The 23,592-nt window shown below is 40.0% G+C and overlaps 1 protein-coding gene across 3 annotated transcripts in view; it reads right to left on the reverse strand.

Annotated features, from left to right (window-relative positions):
• Window positions 1-23,592, reverse strand: part of DYM (dymeclin) — a 143,863-nt gene that overhangs the window by 50,922 nt on the left and 69,349 nt on the right. For 2 of the 3 annotated variants that reach the window (XM_033164518.1, XM_033164519.1), the window contains 2 exons: window positions 14,242-14,406; window positions 2,389-2,491 (listed from right to left, as the gene is read on the reverse strand). In XM_033164518.1, the coding sequence (XP_033020409.1) occupies window positions 2,389-2,491; window positions 14,242-14,406 (268 nt within the window). The remainder of the gene's footprint in view (window positions 1-2,388; window positions 2,492-14,241; window positions 14,407-23,592) is intronic. The other variant, XM_033164520.1, reaches the window with a different exon arrangement.

The following is a 23,592-nucleotide window of genomic DNA, read 5'->3' on the forward strand; positions in this document are numbered from 1 at the left end:
GCTAACCTCCTCCCAACCCTCTTAAACAGATATTCCACTGACATTGTGTTTTGAAGGGACTTTGCCTTTTTATTTGATTATACTGTATTTGCTGCTGTATTGTTTTTAAATTTACTGTTTTTAACTGATATTGCTCTCAGTCCCTTTGAGTTTTTCCAAAAGAAAAAGTAGTATACACCTTTTAAAAATACAGTCGTACCTAGGATCCCAAACACCTTGGTACTCAGACGTTTTGGCTCCTGAACGCCGCAAACCCGGAAGTGATTGTTCCGGTTTGCGAACGTTCCTTGGAACCTGAACGTCTGGTGGGGCTTCCATGGATTCTGATTAGCTGCAGGAGCTTCCTGCAACCAATCAGAAGCCATGCTTTGGATTCCAAACATTTTGGAAGTTGAATGGACTTCCGGAACAGATTCCGTTCAACTTCCAAGGTACGACTGTAAATAAAAACAGAAGACTCGTCAACGAGAGCTATTTCCAGAGCAGCCTGCATAGGACTGTAGCTTAAGGAGGAAATTCCACTGATCTCAGATGGACCAGCCTCTCAGTAGTAATGCTTAGGATGCACGGTGCCTCAGAAATTCTCAAAGAGCTGGCATTTAGGTGCACTGCAAACTCTGTGAACCATTTTTCTATTGCAGGCATTACTGATCTTGATACTATAATTTTATTGCATCATAAAGTTCATTCTCCACTCTTCCCTTCTCCTGCAAGGGAGAGTACGGGTTCTAACGTAAAATAATACTAAAAGATCACAACATGGCAAAAGGAATTCTGTAGTTATGCTAGTGGTTATGTTATGGCTTAATTTATATACTGCTTTTTGGCCAAAAGGACCTCAGAGCTCTCTCAATCCACTGACAGACAGTGTGGTGTAGTGGTTGCAGCCTTTCTCAAACTTGGATCCCCAGATGTTGTTGAACTACAACTCCCATCATCCCTGACTACTGGTCCTGGTAGCTATAGATGATGGGAGCTGTAGTCCAACAACATTTAGGGACCTAAATTTAAGAAAGCCTCGGTTAGAGTGTTGACTAGAACTTGGGAAACCAAGAGTTGGATTCACCTTATGAGTCCTGTTAGCAGAAGCCCTGTGCTTTGCCCCCATTTCTCGCCTACCCCTGGCAACTGACATCAGTAATTCAAATTAACCACTGTTGAAGGACAATAAATGAAAACCAATTATATGCATATGTATGTGAACAAATACACAGCAATAGTATAACCTATTTCATACAGATGATTGCACTACTTTATGTTAATTGACTCTGGCTTATCGTGGTTGCTTTATAACTGCTTTTACATATCCGACTTTGAGCATCTATTTATTATCTACCTAATTTAAACACTTTTATAAACCGCATAATATTCTTAAAAATTCTAAGTGGTCTACCGTCAACTAAACAAATACATAATTGAAACAAAAACACAACCTAAAACCAAAGAAGCAGCAATATTTTAAAAACAACATAAAAGCATATAAAACAAAAATTCAGACAATCCAAACATGCAAAGCAGGACCCAGTTTTATATTTTATATGTCAGGGAAACCCTAGGCACTGGGTTTTGAGACACTGCCCTACTCTGTAGGGTTTGGCGTCATGAATAAAATTTCCCCAGGTGATCTGAGTGATCTTAAATGTCTAAACAGTGAGATACATACTTTAAAAATTATGTATATCTTAAAAATTAAAAATATATAGTACTTCAACTTCGTTATCTTAGAGGTTTTTATACAACCCTGCAACATATGCTTATTTTATTATCCCCATATTTCAAGAAAGAGTTAGCATTAATGTGGCTTACATAGGACTCCTCTGTGAATTTATGGCTGAACTGAGATTTGAATTGGAGACTCCACAGATTATAATTTAAATTCTTAACTCAATATTCCAGCTCTCATCAGCATTTTGGTAATGGCAGGTCTGTACAACAAACAATTGGCATATCCAGAGGAAGTGAATGGCAAACAGAATATGGCTATTATCTGACAATGTTCTCAACAGATAAAATCTTCCTATGTAAGAGGTTACTCCAAATTGCTTTTGCTATGTGTGGATGGATGCGGGCTAAAAGGCAGCCAACCAAAATCCTGCCCCCCCCATAATGGCAATCAAACTCAAATGTTCAAGAATTGCAAGCTGTCAGACTAAAGTAAATGTCTTAGCTACGAATAGCTGTGGTTTTTATTTTGCCATTTGCAAGTGCATTTTTTAAAAAAAATATCTCAGTGAGTTTCAGACATGATGTCACCAGCACAGCTTCCTATACTTTGGTGTTGGTGGTTGCCAGGTTGTCACACACTTTGATAGACTTCTGCAGGGTTAGGAGGTGCTATTTTGACCTGTTCCCTTAATCACTAAGTTTGGTACTACGTTTGGTACTCACATAATCCGGAAGCGGAGAGCCATCTGAAGAAAGGGAACTTCTCAAGGATTGTGTGGCTTGCTCCAAAACCTTGTTGTGCTTTTTTGACAACAATGAAAACAAACTGGGGAAGAAGAAGAAAAGAAGATTTGCATGTTTATGTCAATTTCTAAAAAGAGTTCTATAAAACAAGACTGCCGTTTCAGAAGTGACTCTATTAAATTGTATTGTACATAGGCAACTTTTAAAAAAAGTTTATGAATTGAAAATGTAATTCAGTAACAGACTGGCTTATTTTCATAATGGAACATTTTTAAAATATTTCACAAAACTGACATTGTGTTTTGACAACCAAAAAGAGTAAGTAAGTAACCACTAAGAGCTGATGTAGATGTAACATAATGCTGGCTCATAACTACAGCTATTTAAAATGCTATTTCAAAGTAGATTTATATGTTTATATTTTGTGGGAATAGGATATTTACGATGTAAAGATCTAAAGCAAGTGTTTTTTTTGTCAGAGGAAACAGGGAAGAGCACAGCAACAGCCTACAGAGATAGCTCTGCAAAAAATTCAATGGAATAAAACTGTCCTCGCTGCTAGAAGTGAGTGCTGATGGGGCCAGGCAGACCTCCTTTTGGGAGATGGTTCCAAACCCTGGGTGCCGCAGCTCAAAAGGCCCTGTCTTGGGTCTTTCCAGCCGTATTTCAGGTGGTGGGTGGGGCCAGGGCAGGGCCACATAAGAGGAGCAAAGTTGTCAAGCAGACTCAAATGAGGAAAGGCAATTTATCCAGGTCCCAGGCCATTTAGGGCTTTAAAGTTCAAAAACTACACCTTGAACTAAGCCCTGAAACAAACTGGCAACCAGGGAAGCTGGTAGTAAAACAATCTGACCAACTGGTTCCATTTCAATCTCTGGCTGCCACTTTTGGAACCAATTGTTGCTTTGGGGTTGTCTTCAGAAGACTGTTCCATGTGCAGTGCATTAGAGTAGCATAATTTGGAGGTGACTAGAATATGAAAGACAGAGGCCAGGTCTGTTTGTTTGTTTGTTGTTTAGTGCAGTTGGATTATAAAATGAAGCTGGTAAAAAGCATTGGTGACCATCACTGCTACAAGTCCCTCCAAGGTGCCGAGCTGGATTCAGGAGTTTCACTTGCATCACTATGAATACTATCAACCCTACTTACACATCCAAGAAACACAGCACACTTCTGCACACAGTCTTACTCAGGCTGCACTTTATCACTCTTTAGAGTATTCCTGAATACCGCAGAGACTTGAATGGAAGCTCTGAGATTGTTCTCTAATTCTTGATTTATAGATTGTAGCTTCTCTTTCTTACGATCTATATATCACAATGTATAGAGCTCCAAAAGACAGATATATGTTTTATTTAGTGCTTTGTTCAGTGTAGTTTAAATAAAGATCTAACATTAAAAAAACAGGTCTAATAATATCCTCAAACCACAAATGCAATTCCCACATGCACCATTGTGAAATGTGCACAGCATTTCAGGGGCTTAACACTGACATTATAATTTATGGGCTATTCATTTATACAAATCCTTCATGTAATTCAGTAGTGACTGATCACAGAAGTCTGCCTTTCTAGCAATTAATTTTCTAGATATAGTGAGTTCTAGATATAAATAAGCAGCTATTATTTAACCAGTATGTTTTGCAATTAAAGAAAAGTAAAATGATCTACTGTATTTAACTTATGTCCTCCCCAAAGTCACAAGAAACAGTTATTGCAACACATGTTCTATAAACATAAAACTATTAAAGAGTAAGCCACAATATTACTAAGTCAATGCTAAACAACATTTGAGACCCAGAGAGGCTTGAACCTCTAACTTGAGGGCAACATGAGCACCTAAGACAGGAGATTGTCTCTAACAGGCTTTAGATATGATCCATTAAAAGCTCTCATGGCAGGGTCTCTGTGGGTGCTAAACAGCAAAGGGCAATGGTCCTTGGCTTGGCTACAAGCTCACCATGCACTATTGTACTATGACACTTTCAGGAGCTGAATCGGTCAGGTTTAAAGGCTGAAGTTTTTTCTTCATAGCAAAAACCTGGTCAGTTTCTGTTTTGTGTCCTGACACTTCCAAGATGCACAACAGAGATGTAACATTCCCAATTGCCTATCCATGGTTAGGATATGCAGAGTATGCCAGGGGTTCACCCATCTTTCTTCCTTTTCTTTTCAAAGTTAATCATGGTGCAGCTTTTTACCTCCTTCAAACAGCTAACCATGGTCAGTGTTTACACTGAAGCAATATGCAGGCAGTTAGCTAAACAAAAAGCCACCTGCAGTGGCCACAATCAATTCAGATCATTTGCTGCTTTGTATGAGAACAGAAAAGTGCCAAAAGAATGCAGCAAAAAAGTATTTCAAACAAATATGCACCCAATGATTAAAAAAAAAAAAAGCTGGTTGGTGCTCTTTTATATTGGTTCACACTCCACCAAGCCGGGAAATTGGAAGCTAAGGCTGACATGCCCCATGATCAGTAATGAAGTTGTGCAATGTGTTTACTTGCAACTTACCCTCAATACATCCACTCGCAGGCTCAAATCCAGACAGTGTTGGTGAAATGCCTGGGACCAGCAAAAAAGCCCCTTGTTGTCCTGTATTGCTTTATGAAGCATTAGTGTCTTCCCAATGGTTTGGGAAACAGAGCAAACAAAAGCAGGGGGGGCACTTTGGTGAGGGGTTACAGTAAGGGGGTGGCACATATGCCATTGTGGGGTCTTGTCCACTGAGAAGATTTCTCAAGTTTACAAATATGTCCACACACCCAAAAAGGTTGGCAAATTCTCATTTAACCACTATACTATACTATCATATTCCATAACTAAAGGAATTGGCATTTTGCATGGCATCCAGTATCTGTTCCCTATGCAAACACTGTAGTCTTGGCAAAATGCTCACTTCAAAAATGAATCTGTACACGCCCTGCCTTATTTATTCAGTAGCTGCTGCCATACTTTAATAGGGCAGGAACACCTTAATAACTTTCCAACTGCTGTTCAGCATTTCACCAAACCAATGAATGACTGTCATCCTTGACAAGCCTACATCAATAGCTTTCACTGAAATTGGAAGGAAATATACGACTTGCTTAACAAGTGGTGTAAAAAGGGTCAAAGTGCCAATAATCAGCACTTTCTAACATGATGGAGCTATGACATTTTTTATTGGATCAGTTTGATATTTGTAACATTTGTAGTAGACCCCACGAGGTAGCTCATGTATGCAAAGTTTCAAGTTATCAGCTTAACTGGTTATAGAAGTCAGAGGCTTATAATGGCAGGACATTTTTGCTGTTGTTGGTATTCGCCTTGTGCCCCTTTAATAAAATTCAAGCTGGTCAGAAAGACCAAAATAGCCTCCTGATTCATGTTAGAATGGCTGTGCAAGTTTTTCCATCTTTAAAACCACCATGATCTTTAAAACAAAATATCTGGTGCCCAAGCAGCACACTAATTAGATTTACATTGTTTTCAATTTATGTGGAAATTAACCTCGGTTCCATAGACGAAACCTGATACAGCCTTTGAAAAACTGAAATAAATCACTGAACAAAAAAAGTTTCTCTTTTGCAAGCTAAATTAACCTATGTAAAAGTTTATCATAATTTTCAAGAAGAATACATCAACAGGAATCCAAGGTGGATTTAGGTGTCAGTGTTGACATACAAAGATAAACAAAATAGGGCTCCAGATCATACACATGTGTATCATGGTCTTGAAAGTTAATGGCCCATAGATGCCCCATCACTGACTCTCTGCTTAATTCACAATGGTATACAAGGATAATGCCCCCCCAAAACTGTATTTTGCATGCCTCTGTTGTTTGAGGCTCATGTTTGTGTAAAGCAACCTTACCAGGTTGAAAATCAACTGGTTAGAAGGGGAACAAATTTCACAGCTTCAATTTACTGTGCATAAACCAAACTTAAACACCAACAATGAAAACTATATGGAAAAACATCATGGAGTCCAATATACTTGGGTGTGGGGATTTTTATTCCAGCTTTTTAGGTTAACATCTTATCCAAAAAAAGGCCTGGCTATGTATTTCAATAATGTGATGTAGATAGATGAATCACTGCACTGGAGAAGCAGGAGGAGGCATCTGAAATGAGATTGTGGAGGCTGGAAGAAATCTATGGGAACTGGGAACTAGGGATAGCCAACAGAACAAAGTATTAGGAAAACAGTACAACTGCCGGTATCTTGAAAGGAAAGAGGGAGAGATTGTGCCTGGTTCAGTGCTTAAGGGAAGAAACAGATAAAGGAGCTACGGCAGAGATTTGAAAAGAAGTTGTGGGGGGGAGGGCAGAGGTCTTTCCTCTGCTGGGACTGGTGGATGCCAGAAATAGTCAAAAGGATGCTGAAGATCTCTGTAGTGTCATACCCCTTGCCGAGGCTGAAGCTGATTGTCCTAATCTTTTACTAGACCCCTGGTGTATCTGAGATGTCATCTCTTTTTTTTTACTTTTAATTGTACCCTTTTAAGGGGAATTCACTGAGTGAAGGGGGCTTCTGTGATGGGGTGCGTGTGTATGTATGTATGTATGTATGTACGTACCGTATATCAAGTAGCAATTGAAGTCAAGTTCATCAGGCAAATTTAGTCCCCATGAACAAGTGGCTAACCTCAGTGGCTGATGAGACCCTACAAACTAAAAAGTAATTCAGGGAATAAGCAAGAAGGGGCTGCATACTAGTCTTTTGTCATGGCCAAAGAAGGCTCTATTAGAAAGTTTGCTCTTTAAGATACACTAGTAAGGTCAACGAACACACATTTATTTATACTGCAGTATTAGTATTTATTCTTTACAAATAAGACTATCTTTCTAGAGCAGTGAGGCTGTCATTTTATCCCTTTCTAAAGCAGGGCATGCAAAACCAAATTCCATTTGAAGGACTTAAGTCATGCAGCACAGATCTGCCCTGCTGCACCAGGGTGAAGATTCTTGCTAGCTACTATGTGATACAGTTGATAAACCAAAAAACATTCAACAGTGTTTCACACCCAACTAGCATGAATCCGCTGTCCTAAATCCCACAAGAAAGGTCTTATTTCAAAGTCTACTGGATTAGTCACTCTAATAACTAGCTCTTCTTTTCCTCTTGCACTCATCTTTCTCTGTGGTTCTAGCAAGATTCTTCTCCTTGTTTTTAACACGTTAAAGTACAATATAGAAATGCAAAAATTCAGAAGCAAGGTTTACTAGTTCATATAAATGCTAACTATCTAATTCCCCTCTCACTAGTACTGTTATGATTATGCATACTTCTTAAACCACTGTGAGAGACTACATTACAAAACACTGCCCTCTAGGATGAACGATAAGTCACCTGTAATGTAAGGCAAATTTAAAATACTGCAATGTCTTACAATACTGAAGCTGGGCAGAATATGGACTGCTCCTGCCATATTTTGTGCAAAATCTATGGTGGAAACAAGACACTCTGTGTGCAAAATAATAATTTGAAGAAAATGTAGTTAGTGATTGACACCAGAGTTCATAATTTCTTGGCATGGACTATAGCGCTCAATAAAATGTGATGCTCACATTAATTACAAGGTGATTATTATGATTCCTGACATAGTATTCTGCTTAGATTTTAATCCAAGCCACAAATATATACTCTTCTCTCCCTCAGATACCGACAGCAGGTAGAGGTGAATTACAGGTCTCTCAGTTATCTCTTGCTCTCCTTTCACCCATCCCTGGTTCGTGGAATGCTGCAAAAGCGGCAATCCAGACAACATGGGGAAGGGGCGAAGGAGAGAAATACCCCCTTCCCGTCACTACAACTGTCACCCCTGCCATGTACAGAGGTACATGGTTTGAAAAAGGAGGTTCACAGAGGCATGGGGAGGGATTCTGAACCAATTAAACACCTGATTATGTCATCAGTGGTGATCAGGTTCTACCTGGCTTAGCTCCACATCTTAGCCACAGCACTGTTACGGCTGATGCTGCCCTCTCCCAAGTCTACCCACAGATCCACACCATACCCAACCCCTATCCTGGCCATTATGCACAGGACTCTAGTTCTGAAGACCTCCATATACCTTGTGCCCAACCTAGCCCAGGTTGCCTTAATAAGCATGGACAGTGGATTAGAAGGTGCAAAGGTGCTCAAAATGTGCAAGGCTTTCCTTGTGGCAGCTGTCCCAACACAACTGCATTTCAAATGGATACTTCTTGTAATATGAATACTTTGGTTTATTAGTGCTTTTTTAAACCACATTACTCTTTGTTGAGTCTATTGAGTTAGAAAGTCTAGCTTTTACTTTGAGAATCATGTGAACCTTCAAAAATGATTGAATTCTGCTGTCATGTTGGCAGTTCAAAAGTTTTGCTGTATACCATTTTTTCCCTTAATAAAGAGATCAGAATTTCATTTCATATTAAAATGTTTAGTTTAAGGACATTAGTGAGCACAATCCACAAAGGTTCCTACATGTCTGAGCTTCACTTCTCACAGCAAAGAGTTTACATGACAACTAGCCTGCTCATAACTAAGTGGAGCTTAGATTTTTGTTTAAAAAAATTAAATCTGCCTCTCTGCAAAACTTCTGGATTGAATAGCTATATATATATGAAATGAATATGTTAATGGAGACTGCCAACCCACAAATATAATCATGGGCAATGTATTGAAAATAAGAGTTTCTGAACTGACACTAGTCTTTGTTACACTCTTTAACATGCAGACTTGAATTAGTTTCAATTTTCAGAAAAGCATTGTTTTTCGGAAAATATTCATGTTAACTTGAAACAAAAGAGCTATTGGTTTAAACATAGGAAGCACTGCCAGAAGATACTTTATGGCTCACTTGAAATCCCTCACAAACTCTGTGCTTCAGCTGCTCGTGCTTAAGAACCTTTGGTCTATGGCTTGGTTTGCACTTAATACTAAACTATGTTTTGTTAAGTCTAACCAACCATGCTTTATTTGAATGTGCAAATCCATGCAGTGGAAGAACTGTGGGTTGTTTCCACCAACAGAACACCATGTGAAGCCATGTTTGTGTTGGCTTACACTGTTTGTTTTAATAACTGTTTATCATTATGTTCAAACCAAGCAATCTTGCTTAACCATAGTTTGTTTGGCCATCTCAGCCTTGTTAGCTCTTCTGTTGGCTCACAGTTTGTAGAACAAAATATAGATTAGTGTTATATGAGTATGCAGTATCAGCTTCCCCCTCCATCTGGTGCCCTCCAGGTGTTTTGGACTATAAACCCTACTAGTCCCAGCCAGCACAACCTGCCATAATGAAGGATATTTTGCTGGTTAATAATAAACATCAAAAGTGGTAGAATCAAATTCAGTAATCAATGCAAGCTGATCAACAAGTAATAAAGTATATTAAAATAAACAAGGCTAAATCTGTGAAAGCTGGGGAAATTTAATTGAATTAAAATAGAAAATTCTTTCCAGTATCTGAAGAAGTGTGCATGCACACGAAAGCTCATACCAAGAACAAACCCAGTTGGTCTCTAAGGTGCTACTGGAAAGAATTTTCTATTTTGTTTCGACTATGGCAGACCAACACGGCTACCCACCTGTAACTGGAATTAATTGAATTAGTTCTAGCTTTGCTTTGCTTGTTTCTTCTTTTTGTTACTACCTTGAGTCTTTGGGATGGGGTGGGCTATAAATCAATTTTGTATGCAAAAGGGATTATTATTTTTTTTTTTGCACAGAATCATCATTTCTAGCCTGCTCAAAATGCCCAAGATTTGCAATATGTTTATAACATTTCTATACCACTTAATACAATTAAAAAACAACAAACCTCTAAGTGGATTTATAAAAGTGCCTGAAGTGAACAGGTGGCCAGACAAATGATGCTCAGCACATATTTTAGAACAAGCCCCTTTTAGGGAAAATGCTGTGGACCCAAAGCACAAGATTATTAACACCATTTTAAAAAATGCAAGCTTGCCTCATACCTTGCCTCTGGCATGATCATGTTCGAATTACTCAAATAATTTTTTTTTAGAGACTGAATCTGTTGTGTATTAGGGAAGCCACATTGTGAAAGTAATTTGATGCCATTGCTTTCTTTCTGGTAGTACCTACAAGGCACGGTGAAAGCAAATTTTAGTATCCAGCCTCAGGCAAATACTGCAGTACAGAATGAAGACTGCAAGCTAAAGATAGGAAGCAGAATATTGTAACTCATAGCTATATACGATGTATGTATAATAAAGGGGCTCATGGGTGAGCAATATAATCCTTGAAATATTTATTGCAAATATTGAAACAATATAAGCAGTCAGGCACACAGTTATGTGTAAGAACAACAGATTAGTACAGGACCTTTGTACGTAACTATGCATTGAATTGTGGCCAATGTTGGCTTGGATCCAGACTTTGCTACTGCCAGTAGGAGCATCACAGAGTCATAACTCTGCTCAGGGGATCCTGCTACTGGTGTAAGCAGAGGTAGGGGTGGGCTTTTGCCAATACCCCCCCACCCCCGTTGCACACTCTGGAGGATTGGGTACGGGGCAGGGGGAGCTGAAAGGATGGAGGAATTGCTGCACCCTCCCTTCTCCCTTCTTATTATTGTATCAAAATACAGAGCACTCAGGAAACTGATTTTATAGCAAACTTCCTGTGAGCTGCCTCCTACAAGTACATGCACCACAATGTCAGTAACTCCATCTACTGTGATCAAACAAGCAAAGAGGCTAAATACCTTTGATTATCAAAACAGATCATCCAATTAATGCGGAAAAGTGCACAAGTAAAAGACACATAGCAATGCTTTTATTTGTATGACACAAGATAATATCACTGAAAGGGAAGGTGTGAAACCTTATCTGGTTCCTGAAATTCTGAATGTGAGCAATCAGCAGATGCATTTGGCTCTCCTATTAAACCTTTTCTAGTGTTATTCACTTTTTGTAAACTAAGGAGGGAACCAGGCAGCAGGAAGTAAGCAAGGATTGTCAAGTTCCATGTTTTACTTATAAGCTAATGGAGGGAGGAAAGATGATGGTTGCAGAAGAGAATTGGCAGGTAAGAGGTATAAATTTTAACTCTTTCCCATTAGTCAATTACAATGTGAAAGTAGCTCTTTTGGGGGGAAGCATTTTTTATATCCCTCCCCAACATGCTAGGCTCTTAAACAGTAGGGAAGTCTGGCTGGGAGACATTCGAAGTAAGAATGGTTGTTATAAACTTTCATCATCTTTGTCCTCTTTCTCATTCACTCTTGCAAGTACACCTGCCCGATTCAAGTACATGTGGCTTTGGGAAATTCCACTGCCCAGTTAATTTGTATTTCTGTCCCAAGGTTCTATATCCTCAATTTATATAGAAATTTTTGGATATTTTAGTACCTTCGGGTAAATTCTGATGCTTGATACCGGAAATACGTTTATATGCAACCATTTTCCATGTATCTTAATGCTGTAACTACATGTGCTGAGCAAGAGAGTTTACATTTGGGGTGTCTTACAAGACACTCTCTTCAGGGAACTGCCAGTGTTCCTAAGGAGGCCCAGGAAGAAAAAGTTGCTCCACTTATCATTTCTTCATCCCCATACTGGGCACTGCCTATCAAAATACGGGTTGAAAGATTTCCTCCTAGCCATCCCACCGTCATTTCTTCCTCTGTTCTTTTCCTTTTGGTGGAAACCAGAATTTTGGCTGACAGTTATGGCAGCACACAGCTGTGTCAGGATCTGCCCTCTCAGCAGCTCACCTTCCAAACAATCTGCTCTCTGCCCAGGTAGTTAAATGCAAGAGGTGGTCTTCATTCCGCCTCCTGATGCAGCAAAGCCTCCGATCCAAGCCTCAAGCTACTTCATTCCTAAGCATGCTTCTTTGAAGTTTCCTACTCTTATTTTTAGCCTGAATAAGCTTGGTATTCCCTTTACTGTAAGCCACCCAGGGAACTATTTTGTGGGGTGGCATACAAATTCTGAAAATAAGTAAATAAAATCACTCCCGCAAACTAGGTTCTCATCTTCGGTTAGAAGACTACTCAACAGTTCCTTCTGTTCTAAGAGTGGAAAACTATTTAACATTGCATGCCACATTTTCCTCCCTTGACAATCAAGCTGGTTTTATTTATGTTTACTGTATGGTCTCTGCGCCATTATATGCTTGCATAGCCGGGATACTGTTATTTCCATTCTGGATGTTCTCCATGTCCTGATCAAATTTTGTCATGCAATTTTTCCCATGTTTCCCCCCAAAATTTGGCACCGGTCACAAAACATTAAAGAATGTGTAAAGCTCACGTAGCATGAAATTAAAAGTACTATTTAAATTGTTCTTTGGGGGTAGGCTCCTATGTATACTGCCTTCAGCATTTCAACAAATTGGAGAGGCAACTCAGAAATGCTGTTAGGGTTTTATCCCAACTAATGCCACCGCTACCTCACACCTGACTCAACTACGAGATAGAAAAGTTCCAGAGGCAGGGTGAGAAAATATATAACAAGCAACCAGGTTTGCTCAATCAACCTCTGCACCCCCGACTTCACCTTTCCTGAAACATGCACCCTAGGAGCTCCAGAAAAAATAGAGGCAGTTAAACTTGACCTAGCAGCCTAAACCAAGTTCTAAATCTGCCTAACCACTTAAATCTAGCTGTGACTGCTGGTATTTTCCCACTAGTTCAATAAAGGAAAACATGATGCAGGGGCTACTGTAAAACAATGGCAGCCTTGTATCTTATTTTCCCCCTCTTGTCACATTAGTCCACTTCACATGTTGCATGTTCGTGTGTAGAAAGCAGGGCTGTATCCCTAGTCCCACCCTTTTCACATGTTTGCAGCCATTCATGCTAAGGTGCAGCAATGTTTCAGCAGTTGCTCACGTAACAGAGCCGGATGTGACTGGCACTAATAAGAGGGTGCACCCTTGGGGTGGGACAACTTCCGTTCCACTTGTGAAAGGGGCAGCTGTCTGATATGCTTCAACCACATCATGTGGTGTCAAATAGAGACTTCCCCTTCCTCTACAGGTGGCAGCCCAAACATGAGAGCAAGGAAACGTGTAACATGGTGACATCTTATCACACCCTGAAGAATTCCTAGATGTTGTGGGAGAAGAAGCATATATCTGGGGCTGCTGTTTTAAGAGTAGCTCCATATCTGTCACAATGTCTGCATTCACTCTACATCATGATAGGCAAACCCTGTTCAGGAAAACTTCTCTGCAATTATTCATCTTCCCATTCAGGAACTCCCTGGAGGTTTTCTGGGTACCCTGGAACACAATTTGTAAACCACTGCTTTTCTGCTGCAATGTACCAGTTCACACATGGTGATGGTGAGGCCTAACAGGCCCACTCCCCTCCATGACCCAAAAATGAATATGGGGACGTGTCACAGAATATTCTGCTATACTAGGGGCTCCACAGGTTACTAAAACATTTACACATCCTGTGTATGAAATATTTGCAAAGTAAAGCCATGCTCAGCTTATGGAAAATACACCTTATACTTTTCTATTGTGAACCCATGTTGGATCTAGTTACAGGTGGGTAGCCGTGTTGGTCTGCCATAGTCAAAACAAAATCGAAAATTCTTTCTAGTAGCACCTTAGAGACCAACTGAGTTTGTTCCTGGTATGGTACCAGGAACAAACTCAGTTGGTCTCTAAGGTGCTACTAGAAAGAATTTTCGATTTTGTTTTGACCATGTTGGATCTACAATTTGTACCCCATGTATTATGGAGACATAAAAGGGGGTTGTTAGTAAAAAGTTACTGGTGATCCAGAACCAGCCCCCCCCCCCATTTATTTCCTTCAACATGCATAGACCAGTCACACGGTGCATGCAGCATGCAATAAATGGACAGCAGAGGTTAATAACCTGGAAGCATAAGATCTGAGAATGTGAGAACAAGTTAAAGACAGCAGCTCCTCTCCATTGTCACTGAGGCTCGAGAAGCAATGCTGCAGCGTAGAGCAGTGGGAGTGGGGAAAATACAGTTTGTCCAAGACATATACATATCTCCGCAAGTGGCGGCAGGTGTAACTGCAAGACAAGGGTAAAGGGAGGAAAAAGGGGTGGGGAGGAAAAAGAAACAGGAATTTTCCTTTAAGAAAGCTACATCCAAACAAGTCAGTGGCAGATGTCAAAGAGCAAAGCAGCAGTTAGAGAATAAAAATAAAGTTGCAAAGGCAGAGAGGGTGGGTAGTCTCTACAACAACCCAGGATGATTTCATTAGTGACGCAAAGGAGGTTGCCGGCTTTGGCAGGGAGGTTGTGTGTAAACACACCAATGTTTGTGGATTTACTTTTCGGGGAAAATTCAAACCACCTTTTCATGAGACTTGAAGACAAATGCTCTTGTGCCAAGATGTAATATAAAAAGTTATGGGAACAGTCACACAGCTTGTGTGGTTTTATGCAAACTGCCATCTTCAACTAGAGGAACGAAAAGGCTGAGCTCATTGCTGAGTGACTGCTTTGAGGTTCTCACAACAACTTTTAGAAACTTAGCAGTTAACAATAACCCAGTTTGCCACAACCGTTAGGGAGTTATGGGGCTGCTGAGTCCTAGAGCCCGTGAATCATCTTAGTATTGCCTTTTAAGTTCTAGAGTTTTGTTTTGTTTTCCATTGTATATCCGCTTCTATCTTCCTGCTGCACAAACAGAAGCTTCTCGGGAAAAATCACTCAGACATTTGACTCCACTGTAACTGATCTCTCTCTCACACATACTCTTCCAGTTTGCAGGATTTGTCACACTGTAATGCAACCAAGAAACAGAATCCAGAGAGGGACTATTCAGACAAAGGAGGGCTGCATAGATAGGAGGAGCACACAAGTCTCAATAGCCAGGTCATGTTCAGGGAGCAGCTTTAACTCCCAGACCATTTGTTATCCCAGCCCAGTTGTATTCATTTAATTTCATCCATGTAGAAAGGTGCCTTATAGGAAATCAGATCACTGGTTTATCTAGATCAGTATTGTCTACATCAGCCTTTGCCAACATGGTGTCTCTCCAGATGTTTTGGACTGTATCAGATGGGAGCTATAGCCCCAAACATTTGGAGTGATAAGGCTGGCAAAGGTGATCTATACTTACTGGGCAATGGCACTCCAGGTCTTTCGAAAGGAGTGGGTCCTAGTGCTTCCTGAAGATGCTGGGGATTGTACGAGGGACCTTCTGCATCCAGAACAGATGCTCTACCGCTGAGCTACAGCCCTTCCGTCACATAAGCGACTGGCTGCTAATTATGCACAAAAGAAAAGCACTGCATTTGACCCTGTGTGACTCAGCCCAAGCTGATACTGGCCTCTCAGGATGAAAAATGCAGGGCTATGCCAACAAGGCCAGCTTGGTCCTCAATGGCTCCCATTAAGTTCCATGGGATACCGTTGAGAGGCAAGGACAGGAGGACCTGCTTCTCGCATCAGGATCTGAGATAACCAGGGAGAAATCCAGCTCTTATTCCAAGTATAGTCCCACACTTTTACCCATCTAGGAGAATGGTAGCCATTCATTCCTATGGAGAAAAGCAAAGTGCTGTACTTGGGGTTGGGACATTGTTGTAGTGGAGCTGGTAATGAGGTTGGGGACAGGAATGGGATGCTCTGTCCCTTTTCTGTCAAATATTTTGACATTTTGGAGGCTATTTGATTTATTACTAGCTTTATTTATTGCATGTTTTTATCTTATGAGCTGCCTCAAGAGGACTTTTACCCTTAAAGGAGGCATAAAAATAGTTCAGTAATAAGTAGTATCACATCACAGAGGCCGAGCTATGGAAAATATTTGATTGCCCCAAACTTCGGTTTAGGCTGCCCACCCCCCTAGTTATATTTTGTGAGTTTGGAGATATAATCAGTGGAATGTTGAAGTTAGTCCCTAGGTTTAGCAATTTAAATGGAAATTGGTGTTTGAGTCAGGCAACACTTCTCCACACCCTCAGGAATCAAGGCCAGTATTGGGTTTTTGCTCTACCCCTCTGGCTGCCCTCATGGCATGTAGAAGCCAGCACTGAAGCCAGAAGAGGCCATATTTATCTTGATAGGATTGCCCTGACTGTTTGCAAAACTTCTCTCTCTCTTTACTTCTCTCATGAATAAAATATAGGCTGGGTTCATACACCAGGTTTGGTATGTGTCTGGGCTTTCTGCAAGGCTTTTTAAAACAACCAATTATTTTGCTTCTTGAAAGAAAATTATGTACTTAATACCTGCATTTTATTACTGAAATTTATGAAAAGGAAGTAAAAAGCACTTTCCTAGAAGCATTTTCTTCTTCTTAACTCCCAAACCAACCAAGAGGATGCAGCAAGGAGACATGTGCTACGCACTGCAGAATACAGGCTACACATTTTCCTCTTGCAAACAGTGAAATTAATTCCCAGCTCTGTGGCAGTAAAGCATTGAAATGTTTGATATCACCATCTAAAAAGTTAGTGTTTGGAATGTCTGGGTAACTGGAGCCTGGGAAATCAACAAGTGTGGTTTGGAGTTTTCCTATTGAAAACAGTTGTTCTTACTTAAGGATGAAACTCTGCCATTTTTTTAGATAATGAAACCAATAAAATATCTCTAGCGCCTTCTTAGTGTATAAAATTTTTCCAGGGTTATGTGCAGTATAAATCTGAAGAGTTATTAGAAAATAAAATATTATCATCTGTTCTATTAAACCAAAGCGATATCAAAATTCTTTATGTTTTTGAACTACCACTCTGTAAGATCAAAGATAAGATCCAAGAAATGCACAGCCAAACCAATATGAAAATAAAATCTCCAGAGAACAATTTTAAAATGGTATTAGGAATACTATTTTCAGAGACTGAGTTAAGTGTACCCAGTCTGTCAGTCACACACTAGTTACTCAAGCACATGTATTCATGTAGTCTTAAAGGGATAAAGCCATACATGTTTGAGATCTACAGCACCTCTGTTAAGTAGGTACATTTGTTTGAAGTATGAATTTCTATTCATTTTATCCTTTTCTCACCTTTCATACTTGTTTAAATCTACAAGAAACAGCTGGGGGAATCCATGCATAGCTTTTCTGCTGAAGTGTCACCAATATGCTCATGATACTCAAATCTACCTCTTTCCATCTTGATTCCAAGGAGGCAGTGGAGGTACTCAATCAGTATCTGGGGTCAATGCAGGAATGGACAAAGGCGAACAAGCTGAAATTTAATCCAGACAAGATGAATGTGCTGCAAGGTGGGAGTTCTGCTAATTAAGAATTGGTTGCATAGCCTATTCTGGATAGAGTTATATTTTCATGAGGATCAGGTAAACAACTTAGGAGTGCTCCCTGGACCTAGTGCTTTCCTAGAATACTCTGGGAAACCACTCTTTTTTTGGTTACAAGGAGCTTCAGCTGGTTTACCTTTTCATGTGAAACTGCGTACGGCACTGGTCATTGATGACCTAGTGACATTCAAGTAGGATTCCTGCAGTGCTCTCTACAATGCCTTTAGAGACAATGTGGCAACTGCAGGCAGCTGGAAGTGTAGCTTCCAGAATGCTGACTGAAGCCCAGACCACATAACATACATCTTATAGAAGATTCATGGCTGCCTATTTAGTTCTTGGCTCAGTTGATAAAGTGCTAGTGCTAACTAGCTCTAAATGTCCAAGGACTGGGCTATGTCAGGAACTACATTATCACTAATCAACCTGCCCTGACTTTGCTATCAACTGCAGGTGTCCTACTCTATGACCCATCACCACTGGAGATTCAGAGGACCAATATACAGGTGAAACTCGAAAAATTAGAATATCGTGGAAAAGTCCATTTATGTAAGCAATTGTTTTCATTAGCTACTGGAGTTTAATATATGAGATAGACTTATTAATAAATCTCAAATACCTGTCTTTCAGTAGTTAGCATGCTGGGGAGAGAAAACATGAGGGTAACATATATAGAAATGTACTCATAAAAAGTAAGGTTTTGATTTGCAAGTCTTCAGCACATACACGCCATATGTGTCAGCTCAGTGAAGTTCTCTTAAAACAAGAGCCACAAAAACTCAGTCCCTACTAAGCCTGATCATAATATTTAGGTCATATTGTTTCAGCTGCATTATCAGACCACCACACATACACAATATTGTTTGCTATGCAAAACATTTTTGGTCCTAACCACTCCTCTTAAAAACGTAGTTGTCAGGTTGACACGTAACCCGACGTACGCCTTTGTAAAGTACCACAGTGAAAGTACGGACTTTTAGAAGATACTTAATGTGCAGAATGCTTGCAAATTGCACACATATGTACAAAGGGTGGGTGATGATCAGATGTGGAGGTTTTCAATTTGCCCTGTACTGTGGTAACCCACATTTTGAGAGCAACCCATGGTGATGTTTAAAAAGGAGCAGCAATAAAAAAGTCCCATAATTGGCAGTGATGGGGCGAGTTCTTCACCATGCAACCAGTTTCTTGAGGCCAAACACAACATTTTTCAGACCGGAGGCAGCGGGGGTGGGTAGAGAGTGAACATATGGCTTGTAGAAAAGCATGATAAGGAATATAAAGAAGTTTGTATGGTTAAGGACATGTGGATTGAAGAGAGACTAATATTTGTGCCAAGCTATGGCCTGGCCACTGGAATCCCTGCCCATTGGGAACTACAAACGTAATGCTTACCATTTTTCATTTTTAAAATTTATTTCTACCCCATCATTTAGGGCAAGCTCTCACAATGTGTTCAGAGTTTTATCTTCCTGCCTGTAGGTTAACAAAACCTAGCTGAATTCTGCCCTATATGCTCTATTGTTCTGCGTCCCATGATGCAAATGCGGTAGAGGCACATGCTAGATCAAATGCATGAATGCACGAGTCCCCAGGGCATCAGCATCTCCAATTAAAACAGCCTCAGGGTTAATAAAGACACGGGCTTTGGATTTGCTTTGACCAGTCAGAGCAAACCATACTATGAGAGATCAACAAACAGCCTGACTCAGCATGAGACAGCTTTGTAGATTTATTACCAAGAGTGAAATTGTTAATCTCACCCTTCTTCCAAAGGAACTTATGGAAATGTAGATGGAATTATTCCATTTTATATTAACAATAAAAGAAGGCAGGATAGGCAGGAAGCAGAGTACTGGCTACATTGTTACCCATAGAGCCTCAGGGCAGAGTGAGGCTTTGAATTCTGGTCTCCTCAATGAAAATCTATCACCATTCCCACACTGTCTCTCCCTCTATCTAGATTTTTAAGAGTCCCTATTTCTGTTATCACCTTGTTTTTCAAGTAACTCCTTTGTCACAAAATGCCAACAGAAAAATGATTTCACATTGGTTTACAGTACTGCAACTTCTTTGCATGAAACACTAGGATCATTAATTGGCTAGCTGGCAAAACAGAAATTTGCAATCTTTATCAGGTGTGATATAAACAACTTATCTTGTGCAGTTGCAATGGCAGCAACAGGAATACTGGCCCAGAGATATACTTTATCCTAGCAACATGTGGTTAGCTTACAATATGACACCCATAATTCTCCATTTCTGCTCAGAGATACCTAATTGGTACAAAATTTCTTGGACTCTCCTTTTCAGTCATTTCCTATGGAGATACCTCTCATACCTCCAAATCACTTTGCTTTTCCTTTAGAAAGTAAGTATCCTGCCTATCTTAGTGTTTTGTCCATCTGACATACACCATAAATTACCTGGCAAGGGCAAAGTTATTTTTGTGGCCCATTACACTGCTTAATGTACTTGGTGCTGAATGATGGTTAGATATAAGTAGAACTGTTCTAGAGCACAAATATTATGGCATGGCTAGTTATACAAAGTTATGGGGTTGTTGTTGTTTTTGCTGCTGTTACAAAATGCAACTTGATTCAGCTAATGTGCAACTACTTTGATTCAGTTAACATGCAGATACTATAATTCTACAGACGAATCATTTGAGGATTTAGAAGGTGAAACCAAGCCAGTATTGTAGCATGAAATGAGGTTATTGCTTTTATGAAGCACAGAGTTCTGGCACACAACAATCTTTTTTAAAACCAGGGCGTACAACTGCTGATAACTGGAGGTTTGTTCTGCCAAAGACTTAGGGAGAAAATATAACAACATTGGCACTTGCTTAACATCTGGGTAAGAGAATTCCAGAGAACTAGTGCTAAAAGCTTGGGCTGAACTCACAGTGGGCTTCATTGCAGGGGCATGTGGCACCATCAACAAATCTTCATTCACAGGTCTAAGTGAATGGGGCTGAGATGTAGGGGGCTTCTCTGTTACTCTGGTTCAGAACTGTGTAGGGCTTTTATACACTAGTTGTAGAAACCTGAATCTAGCCCAGTAGCAAATTGGCAACCAGCACAGTGCTTTTAATGGGAGTGTCACATATTGTTTATAAGCAGCCCCAAAGAGCAACCATGCAGCAAAGTTTTGCATTAGCTGCAGCTTCCTAATCAAATTCAAGGACACCCCACATTACAATAACCAAGTATAAAAGTTACCAACGTGTAAAAAACTTTTACCAACCTATCCCTGTCTAGGAATGGTCATAGCTGGCATACTAGCTGAAACAGGCACAGCCACTCCTAGAGACTGAAGTCCCCTGAACCTTCAAGCTATGCTCCTGTTCTTTCAGATGGAGTGCAACCCGATCCAGAATCTACTCAGAACCCGAGAACTACTCACAGCGACTCTGTCTTGATGGGATTCAGCTGCTGTTTATTGGCACTCATCTAGCCCATTACTCAGTCTAGGCACTGGTTCAGGACTCGCACAGCATCTCCTGACTCAATGTTACAGAGAAACAGAGCTGTGTGTCATCAGCATACTTGATGACACCATGCTCCAAATTTCCTAATGACTAGTCCCCACAGCCTTGTATTGATGTTGAATAGCACTGGGTACAATATAGTACTCTGCGGCACTCCATGGAACATATCTCAGGAGGCTGGAAGGCAATCACCCAATGTTACTTTCTATAATCAGCCCTGTAGATAAGAGCAGAACCACTGTGATACAGTGCTCCCAATTCACAGAGCTGATCTAGCAGGATACAATGGCGAATGGTATCAAAGGCTTCTGAGAGATCCAGGAGAACAAACAGGGTCACATTCCTCCTATTTCTCTCCTAATAAAGATACTCTGCCAGAGCAGCCTGAGCAGAATCAGATCCCCAGCCAAGCCTGAGCCTGGATGGAAATAGGTCCAGAAAACCAGTCTCATCCAATAGTGCCAGCAATTGTGGCACCATCACCTTCTCTATCACCTTCCCCCAAAGGGGGCATTGGCAACTTGGTGATAGTTGTCAAGAACCTCTGTGTGCAGGTTAGTACATGCAAATATTTGCATGGTTTCCTAGATGTACCCAACATGCAGGTGAGTAGGTGCATCCTGCAGAATCAATTCATCCCAGCTTCTATTTAAATCCTCTGGCTCAAGATGGGTTTTTCGAGTCCTCTATCATCCACGTGTTTATGTGGTCCTAAAAACACATCGTTGTTTAGTTACTATCACTCTGAGCATAGCAGGGTGCTTGAAGGAAGCACAGAGTAATTTAAGGAAGTTGTCTAAATAAAATATTGCTTCAATGCAGACAAGGGCTTCTGAACTTAAATATGACTATTATGCAGTTTGCATGTTTCTAATGCCCACAATTAATAGACACAAATATATAGTCCCGTTTGAAAATGTGACAGCATTACTTAGCAAAAATGGCTAACCATTCATTCTTTGCTGAATGACCAAACTCACATGCATTATCTGAAAACCCAAATAGTATTGATATTTCAAAAATCAAACAAACACAAGTGATGTTAACAATCACCCAAGTATCATTGTCATCATTTACTTGTGTATGTCCAAATAGTGGAGAAACAGATCTCTTTTCAGGCATTCATCAGATTAATTTGAGATTATCAGTACTCTTATGTGAATGCTGACATTGCAGCCTGAATGTTCAAAATTTGACTAATATTATATGCACTCACTAGAGAGTAAACATCAATGAATTCAACAGGACTTCCGAGTAGAGAAGCACAGAATTGCACTGCCACTGTAACATATTAAACAAATGACTACAGGTGCAAAAACCTATGCTTTTCTGAACCCACCTTCCTTAAACATAACCCAATTTAAAGACAGATTCAGATATTAGAGTGTATTGGAATGCTATTATTTAACCTGGCATACACAAATCTAAATAGTGTTTGTGGTTTGAACTGGACAGCACACAAATTAAATTTTAGATTAAATAATTTATACTTATAGGTTACTAAACCTATGTGCAGAATATTCAGTAAGAACAATCGGTCCAACCTTCCATCCATGGAAGATTGCCAACGTTAAATGCTACAGATATTAAAGAAAAAGGAAGGAAGTGAGAAATGAAAAAACATCTTATCTATTAACCCTATTAAAATAAAATTTGAGTCTTGGCTTTACAAAAAAGGAGGTTATTATATGGGATCAAACCTGTATCTCCAGAAAAAAGCAAGTGTCATAGAAAGGAAGGCCAAATAAGATTTATAGATTACATCCAGACAAAGAACTGCTGAACCATGTTAAGGAAATGTAAAAAGAGAGCTGAGGGGAAGTTATTTTTACAGTATCAACAGGCAAGAACAAAGCATATAAAAAATTAATCACCCAGATGTACCAGTTATTTGGAGGGCAAGAAGCCAGAGCAGCTTAGGAAATAATATTATCAAAATTTAGTATTATTTTTATCCTTTGGCTAGACACATGTTTGATAATACAGAAACACTACAGTGGAATTAAAGGACTTGCTTTCTACAGTTGTTTCCACTAAGACTAACAGTGACCTCTGCAAATCAACAATCTGTGCAAATTGATCAGACACTGGTATTTGCTGTGGCTGATCATTCTGCAATGGGCCCACTGTTCATTTGGCAAAGCTGCATTTCAAGGTCTCATCTACTTTCCATCACTTCTTCCCAACACACCTTCTGGCTGTGTACAAGCACTCATTTCTGTAGACTGGTAAAAGGAGCAGCTTTCTCCCTTATGGCACCATCTAGAAAGCAAATGTTTCTACATAGCTACAGAAACCTGGAAGAGGAGAGACAACCTCACTGTAGAGAATACAGCTTGTTCAGAGTGGACCAAACCACAATAACAGCTCTCCAGCATTGCTAAGTCTCTGAAAAAAACTTACTCAGTGTGTTTGAGTAGAGACCTTAACTCTGATTAGGCAAAGCCAAAGGTCCTGAACCAAGAATAGGATAAAGTGAGTGCAAATGGAAA

The sequence above is a fragment of the Lacerta agilis genome, chromosome 11 (assembly GCF_009819535.1).
Source record: "Lacerta agilis isolate rLacAgi1 chromosome 11, rLacAgi1.pri, whole genome shotgun sequence".
Lineage (NCBI taxonomy): Eukaryota > Metazoa > Chordata > Lepidosauria > Squamata > Lacertidae > Lacerta > Lacerta agilis.